This window comes from Lagenorhynchus albirostris, chromosome 16 (genome assembly GCF_949774975.1).
Source record: "Lagenorhynchus albirostris chromosome 16, mLagAlb1.1, whole genome shotgun sequence".
In the NCBI taxonomy this organism is placed as follows: domain Eukaryota; kingdom Metazoa; phylum Chordata; class Mammalia; order Artiodactyla; family Delphinidae; genus Lagenorhynchus; species Lagenorhynchus albirostris.
In genome coordinates this window covers 65,434,638-65,443,159 of record NC_083110.1, presented here as the reverse complement: position 1 = coordinate 65,443,159, position 8,522 = coordinate 65,434,638, and the positions used below count along the sequence as shown (strand labels likewise).

Sequence of the window (8,522 nt, the reverse complement as noted above, 5' to 3'; positions counted from 1 at the left end):
TTATGGCTGAGTAATATTCCATTGTATACATGTGCCACATCTTCTTTATCCACCCCTTCTCAGTGCACCATCTTGTTTTTCTCAGATGCAGATTCCAAAGAGGCCCCAAGTTCCTGCCCTTGAGCAGACTGGTGCCTTAAAGGCCACTCCCACCTGGGCTCCCACACCCTCCTGAGCTCCCTGGGGTCAGACTCCCCCCTCCATGGAGAACAGGACAGCCCGGTTGCTAAGTAAACTGCTACAGAACCCGCATCAGCTTCTCCAAAACAGCCAACCCCGTCCTCCAAGCCTCCTCCTTCTGACTCAGCTCCACTGCCTGACAGGCGAGTGGGATTGCAGCGCGGGGGACGGGGGGAGCACCTCACAAGCTGGAGGGGCTTTTATAAGTAGGATTGACGGCACAACCCTGCTCTGCCCTTCACACCCCTTATGACCTCTTCATCCGGTACATACACATCTACCCTCAACTCCCCTGCTGCTTACTCCCCAGATCCTGGTGAGCGAAATATCCATTTAAAACAGGTGTTCACACACACACATCCATTCACAGACACAGACACATTCACATCCACTTTTCACACATGTACACACACACACACTTATTCACATGTTTACACACACACACACACACACAAAGGCACAGCCCACATTTGAAAAACACACCAAACTCACTTTTACCCCAAGCATCAGTAAAGCCAATGCCTCTTAGAGCCGGCTGTCCCCAAGAAGAACATTCCTGTCCGAGCCAGTGGGCCTCACCTAAAGCAGGGACAGGAGAGAGCATAGCCGGCATTTCATAGAAGCGCAAAACTCATCAACAGAAAAGCCTGGTGAGATCCAACAAATGTTCCAGCAAAACACAATTCACTGAGATGCTCTGTGAAAAATGCGATTCTGCAGTCCAGGGAGTTTGGGAAACAGCACACCATATCATCCCCTTTTGAGAATCACATCCACACTGGCATAGCCAAAGTTCTGAGAGGTCCTAAACAAAAGATACTTGTTAAAGGTCACTTAACCCAGCATTTCATCAGCTAAATGATGTAGATGGATAGACAGACAGACAGAGAGGCAGATGATAGATGGGAGAGAGAAAGAGAGAGACTGATTTTATAGTTACATAAATTCAACAGAACAGACTTTTAAATAACACGGATCCAGATCAACAATTTTCATTTTATAATGAAGACATGGGGGCTCAGAAAGGGCTTTGCCCAAGGTCACACCGCTGGTAAAAGGCAAAGCTGGCGCTAGAGCCCAGGCCTCTTAATGCTCTTTCCAATAGGCCCTGTTTCCTTTTCCGTTTAACTCTAACCCCCAGGACTTCTGGTGATGAAAGAGATGGATGCTATTTCCAAAACAGACCCTGGTGCTTGTGACTGCACTCAGTGAATTCGCAGGGCTTCCCTCTCAAGTGTGTTCTCTGCTGCGGAAGGCGCTCTTTCCTGCATCCCAGACTCCAGGCCCACCGTGGCGGGGTGGCAGGGCCCAGGACAGAGGCCTGCAGGTGAGGGTGATGTTGAGCCCTGGCTCTGGGTACCTGGATCCTGCTACTCTGCTGGAGCTGAGGCGGGCTTCCTGATGTGTGTCCCCAAATGGGAACAGACACTTGCCATGCTGTCCCCAGGGATGGGGTTGCAGAAAGGAAATCTGGGGCCTGACCTAGGCCTCGGGGCACCGCCTAGGCCTGGCACTGCTTCATGGGGCTCAGCTGCTAGAACCAGATCTGCCTTCCTGCCCCTGCTCCCTGGGCATCTCTGAGCTCCTGCAGCCACAGCGACCTCTATCCCACCGCATGCTCACCGTCCAGAAAGAGGCACATTACCCTCAGTGGACACTCAATGTCCACTACTGCCCCCAGCTCTCGCTGTTACATGGCAGCTACTTAATGCCTCACGCAGACACATCCTGTCTCCCTACAGCGCCTTCAGGATTGCTGGGTGCAGGGCAGGCCCTAATCTCTGCTAGCTTCCCAGGGACGAGGGCTGGGCTCTGCAGGGCACACACATGGATGGAAGAGTGCCTGCCAGGGTGTTTGGGGTTTGTAGCAACTCACCATGTCCAACAGCAAGATGAATTCCTGTTGGATATCTGTGGCAACAGGCAGAGAGTCATGGGGAGGGGCAGGCTCGAGGGACCCCAGGAAGCCACAGAACCAGCCTGCTTTTCAGGGTCTCAGTGCCCCCCACCACACAACATGGGAGTTGAGGATGTAGGTGGACCCTTCTAGCTCTAAAACTCTGATGCAATTCTATTATAGAATCATACAGAGGGGAAAGCCTAAGCCACTTTGTTGTCATTCTCTTCTCCAGCCCTTTAGCACAGAAGAAATTGAACAAAGACTTGCAGGGAGGATGTAGCACTGGTGCCCAGGCTCAAACAAGGCTGCCCCTCCCCCAACTCCAGGCACCCTGTGGGAGTGTATCTGGCAAGACACTTCAGACCCCAAAGCCAGTGGTTTTTGATGCCCCAACCAAAGTCGCATAAAATAGAAGACTCCACCACAGTGACAGGCCCAGATAATCAGGACCAGGTAGGGACAGGAAGATGTAGGGTGACCGTCTCATCTCCTGATTTTTAGGCTGAGAGCCCCGAGTGAGCCATTTATCTTCCTCAAATCCCCTCCCCACCTGAGACCTTTTAGACTGTGGCTTGAGCTCTCTGCAGTGAACAAACAGGGATGCCCCCAGCATCCTAGCCTGGCTCCAGCCCTCTCTCCCCCACTTTCCCCAGGCCCCATCCATCTCTGAGGCTTCTCTGCAGCTGGAATGGAGGGGGGGTGGTATTTGACACCAGAGGCCTGCCCTCTGTGGCACCAATGCCCACACTTCCCTCTTTCCCAGGGAGCAGGGTCACTTCCCTGAAGACGGAGCAGAACACAGAGTTAATAGCAAGCAGTGTTTGTATCTGCCCCATGTCTGGGACACACAGCCCAGTTCCTGGGGACCTGCCAGGTGGCCTACTGTCTGGCACTGTTGCCTTTGGGGCAATGGTTGCCTTGAGCGGGGAGGGACAAGGAGGCTGAAGTGGAGGTGGGGAGCAGGGCACAGCCCGAGACCAGGCAGCCTTGGTGCCAAAGGCCATGGCTTCTGAAGCTCCAGACAAGGGTCGCTGGAGCTAAGGGCCTGCCCACCGTCCTCTCTTCAGCATCAGGGGACCCTGATGACGGTGGAAACTCCTTCCCACCTCTAACAAAACCCCTCAGAACCATGGTCTTTCTTCTCCCAGGCTCCTCAAGGCCCAGGTAACTTCTCAGGGCTCTGCACCCTCCCACCCCTGCACACCTACCCTCCTTAATAAGATAAGGAGATGCTGCAGGTGCTGCCCAGAGGGAACACGTGGAGGAGAGCTGAAGCCCTGCTTCCGGGGTGTCCAGAGCTGGGCTGCACCTGTGTTGTAGGCGGCTGGCCTTACAAACCCATCTTCCCCCAAACCGTGACCTGTCACTTCTGACTGCCCCTCAAACCCAGCTCCTGGGGCAGCGTCTCTCCTTCACCAGCACAGCATCTGATTATACACATCCAAGAACTATTCCGCTCTTGGGCAGCTGCTTCTAACTGAATGTCACCCAGAGCTGTGGGACCCTAAGCAGTCACTTCCTCTGGGAAGATGAGGGGCTGGATTCCTGGATCTCTAAGGACACTTCCAGCTTCAAAGTGCCGTACCCATAAGCACAGGGCAGGGGTCTTAGGCCCTCCTGGACATCAGGACAGAACTTGATATTACAGGAATGCAGCAGAAGCACCCCAACCTTCTGCCAGAGACCAGCAGGAACCAGGGAACAAAGGGAACCTTCTGCGTGGTTCCCTTTAGGTGTCTATACCACACTTGGTGCATATACCATACTATGGGCTGTATACCACATGTTATATATCATCACACTGTAAGGTGTGGTACACATTTTGGAGTATATGTCACACTTTGTGCATGTACCGTACTTGGGGGATACATACACTTTGAGGCATAACAAACTTTAGGGCATAAAGACGCTTTACAGCACGTACACACTTTGTGTATATCTCCACACTTGGGATATACCCCATGCTCTGTGGATACAGCACACCTTGTGTAGAGACCTCACTTCTGGGAGCATTCTGCAAAGTGTTAGTGATGTAACTCCAGCAAGGCTGCAGGGTGAAGAGTACAGACCCTAGAACCTGATCATGCTGCATGCAGTGCACTCCCACCACTGTGGTTAACCTTGAGCAAATCACTTGTCCTCTGAGACTCAGTTTCCTCACCTGTTAAATGGGGATCATAATAGTACCTACCTCATGGGGTTTGGGGGACGATTAAATGAAACAGAGCTTATAACAGACTTACCATCGTGTCTAGCACAGGAGAAACACATGGTAAATGACAGCTTTGTTATTGCTTGCACTTTTAAAGGTGTTTTATAATGCATAAGTATCTTTGAATTTCAAATATACATAAATTCAGACATTCCCAGAGTCTTAATGATTTTGAAAACTCAGATAACAGACAGACCATTTAATTCATATTTATTTCACATTTGATCTGTAAACTTTTTATTTAAAAAAAAATTCCACTGTCATTAACAACATGTGCTGACATTAGTTTTTCTTTAGTGAAATAAGAGCACAGGCCTTAAAGAGTCTCTGTCTAAAACATGGGGAAACTTGGATGTAAACAAGGTCTCCACCCTCCTGCCTTGACTTTGGGAGTTCATTAATGACTTGATCTCAACCAGAAAAAACAGGGAGGAAAAAATGGACAACACTTTGATACCTAGGAGCTCTTGGGGCAGGAACTGTACAGTTTGGCAGGCCCATTTGTCTCTTCAGACTGTTTACCTTGGGCAAATTGTATCAGGTTTGCTTCTTCCACATAATTTCCACTTCTCCGTGTCTAAAAACAGCAGGTAAAAGATTCCCCACAGTCAGCACTTTGGGGGAGGGAGGGGTGCACATACATACAAGATGGAAACATACATATTTTTCAAGCAGTGGCCCCCGAGGAAAGGAGGGAGGGGACACTGGAAAGAGGAGGTTTTAAAGTGAGGTACTGGGGCGAAGAAGGATGCATCAGAGGATAATGGCTTTATACACAGGGCTGCTGCAAGGCAGAAAGGTTCATTTACTTCTGTCTTGGTCCATCATTGTAATATTTACATAGGAAAAGGCAATCATGCTGTTAGGCACAGGGGAAAAAATGGACAGAAATCTTTTCCCCCTCAGGAAATCTCAAAGCAGGTCCAGTCCCAAGGGACAGTCACCAGTTGCTGGTGAAAATGACACAGAGGGAGGTAATGACAACAGAAAAGGGCTCACATTGCAAAGAGGCTTGCCCTGAGCTAGCCACAATGTGTCTGCCTGGAGAGCATCTCCAACAGCCAGGATGCCAACATCAAAAGCCAAGCGACATTGCGGACAACGTGTCCTATCAAAAATAGTGTATATTTACAAGGGGGGGGATGGGAGGGCGGGCAGGGCTGCCCTGAGCTTTTGTTTAAAAATAGAGTCGGGGGAGGAGGAGAGCCAGGGCTGGGTACCACCATCTATTAACCCTTTGAGAGCCATCCCCTCCGAGCTCTCGTGCTTGCTCTGAACCACGGTGAGAGCTGGATCCAGGGGAGGTGAAAATACTTTTAGGAAACAATACTGATTTGGGGGCCCGCCTAAGAACCCAGGAAGATGGCTCCGAGTGAGGAGCGGCCCTAAGAACAATTGGGGGGGGCGTGTGCCCTTACGGTCCCCCACCCACCCCCAGCCAGTACTTTTCTCTGGTAGGAGAGTGCAGATGCCGGCAGGGCGCCGCAGAGCAACCTTCAGGCCAAGAAACTCGGAATAGGCAGGACCCAGGTTTCGGAGTACTGGGACTGCGTAGACGCACCCCTGGATCCCAGCGGCCGCTGTCGGCGCGAGTCTGTTCGCGGGGCGCGGACTCCGCGCTCACACGATCCGCTTCCTGTCCCCCCGGCAAAGGATCTTCTTGAAGGCGCGGCGGAAGTCGTGATTGAAGATGGTGTAGATGACCGGGTTCAGCGAGCTGTTGCAGTAGCCGAACCAGAAAAAGAACTTGAAGAGTGTGCGCGGCACCGAGCAGCCGACGGCCGTGAGCGTGTAGGTGAAGAAGAAGGGGAACCAGCACGCCACGAACACTCCGATGACCACCGCCAGCACGAAAGTGAAGCGCTTCTCGCGGTTTTGCCGCCCGCGCCAGCGCGACGCCTTGGCGCCTCCGCCGCGCTCCTCCCCGTGCCCGGCCGCGGGTGCCCCCGGCCCCGTCGCCCCTGGCCCGCGCCGCGGCAGGCTGTCCCCGGGCTTCACCTGGCTCGCCCGGGCCTTACCCTTGGCCCGGGGGCCGCGCTCGGACCTGAGGGTCCCCAGGGGCCGCTCGGCGTGCTCGGACGAGGAGCTCTCCTCGAGGTCCAGCGCGTCGGCGTCCCGCGGCCCTGCCGGCGTGGGCTCCCTCGGGGCACCGTTGAGCTGGGCCGGCAGCGACTCCGCCTCGGCGCCCACGGGGCCCACGCCGCGCTCCGGGCCCAAGCCGTTGGGTCTGCGCTTGGCGCCCCCCGGCAGCGTGGCGGCGGCATCAGGACCCCTGCGACTGGGCGGCACGCGGGTGCGGCGCTTGGCGATCTGGTAAATGCGCACGTAGACCAGGATCATGATGAGGCAGGGCGCGAAGAAGGAGCCGATGCACGACGAGATGACGTACCACTTCTGGTCGTTGATCTCGCAGCGCGGTTCGGCCGGCTGCTGGCCACCACTGCCTCCTTTCTTCTCGATGGAGATGAGCGGCGGGAAGGAGATGACGGCCGAGATGACCCACACGGTGACGATGATGGCCTTGATGCGGCGTGGGGTGCGCTTCAGGTTGTACTCTATGGCCTGGGTGATGGACCAGTAACGATCCAGGCTGATGGCGCACAGGTGCACGATGGACGACGTGCAGAAGAGCACGTCGAGCGCCAGGTAGGTCTCACACCATGCCTTGCCGAAGTACCAGTAGCCCATGACCTCGTTGGCCAGCGAGAAAGGGATGACAAGCGTGGCCACCAGGATGTCGGCCGAGGCCAGAGACACCAGGAAGAGGTTCTGGGGCGCCTTGAGCGCGCGGCTTGTGAACACGGCAATGATGACAAGCACGTTACCGAACACCGTGAACAGCATGAGCAGGCCGGCCAGGCACACCAGCGTCAGCGTCACCTGCAGGGAGTAGGGGGTGGCCCGGGCGCCACCCCCCGGGGCCTCGGTCCCGTTCCAGCTAGCGTTGCTCGCGTCCGGCTGCAGGGAGCCCATGGGCGCGAAGCTGCCTTCGGCCAGCGCCTGCTCCTGGCGGAACATGAACGCGGGTGCCCGCTCGCCTGGGCCTGCTGCCAGCTGCCTTCCGGCCGGCGCCCGTTGAGCCTCCTCTTCCTCCTGCGCCCCGCTCGCCCCGCCGCGCCTCACATGGAGAAGCGGCCTCTGGGAGGCCGAGCCCGAGCTGGGGGACCGCTAACGGCCCATGGACCCGGCTCCCGGGAAGCACGCCCGGCCCGCGCTTCGAGCGCTCGGGGTCGGCGCCTTCTCGCTCCCAGCTCCTAAGCACCGCCAAGTTTTATTTCTAAGCGGCGGGAGAGAGTAGTAGGTCGAGCCGATGAGGAAAGAGAGATTTATTCTTCAAGAAGAGAGAACAAAAATAATCGGTGGCCTGATGACTTGGAAGGATAACAGGAAATTAAATATATCTATATCTTTGACTCTGGAGCCTGAGCGAAAGCAAGAGGTCTTACCGTGTGCGGGGCCCGCCCCCACCCCGAGAGGCAGCCGAGGGGTGCTGATGCTGGCTTGGGGTCCTATGTCTGTCTCCTTACATCCCCGAAGCGATTACCGACTCTCTCGCTTCCCCCAGACGCTGCGGGGTCGGCGAGGCCCGGGCTAGGGCCAGGGCGCAGACTCTGCCGCCTCTCGGAGCGCCGCGGGACTTCCAAAGTTGCGTGCCCTGCAGGGGCTGGGGCGCAGCGCGTGGAGCTCGGAGGCGGCGGCGGGGTGAGGGGTGTGCGGGCCGCATGAAGGCGCCCCCGTCCTAAGGCGGGCCCAGGCGGGTGGGCGATCGGCCCTCCAGGAGCCGCGGCCGAGGCAGGGGGTCTCCTGGGCGTCGGCCCGGCGAGCTTCGGGCGCTGAGCGCGACGGGACAGCTGGGGTCCGAGGGCAGCGTGAGTTGGGGCAGGAGCGCAGGGCTTGGGGGAGAAGGTGCTGGGGGTGGCCGGGCGGCGGCGCGCCGGCTGCTGGGCGTCTGCACGGGAGCTGGGGCCGGTGCTTCTCCGTGGCGCTCACGGTGGACTGGTTTTATAGCCCCAGGATCAAGCCGGCGTTGCCGAGCAGCCGGCGTCACCCCCACGTGGGAAGCCGACCCTCCCCCGCCCCTTGCGCCTCCCCTCCGCGGGTCTGGAGTCCGCGCCGGGCGCCGGACCCACTGGAGCCCTGGCCCCCTGGCAAAACTGGCCCTTTGGGGAGGCGGGTACCTTGAGCGAGGGATTTAAAGAGCGTGCCCGGGCAGTGAGCAGCGGTCCCTGC

At 56.5% G+C, this 8,522-nt stretch overlaps 1 protein-coding gene across 1 annotated transcript; it reads right to left on the bottom strand.

Moving 5' to 3' along the window:
* Nucleotides 1-4,482: 4,482 nt before the first annotated feature.
* Nucleotides 4,483-8,249, bottom strand: ADRA2A (adrenoceptor alpha 2A). The gene has a single exon (XM_060126559.1). It carries the CDS (start codon nucleotides 7,308-7,310, stop codon nucleotides 5,913-5,915), a length of 1,398 nt encoding a protein of 465 aa, XP_059982542.1. The 5' UTR covers nucleotides 7,311-8,249; the 3' UTR covers nucleotides 4,483-5,912.
* Nucleotides 8,250-8,522: the final 273 nt, after the last annotated feature.

Bases quoted from the DNA above. Each gene is read 5' to 3' on its own strand.
- ADRA2A (XM_060126559.1), bottom strand. From the start codon at position 7,310: ATGTTCCGCCAGGAGCAGGCGCTGGCCGAAGGCAGCTTCGCGCCCATG.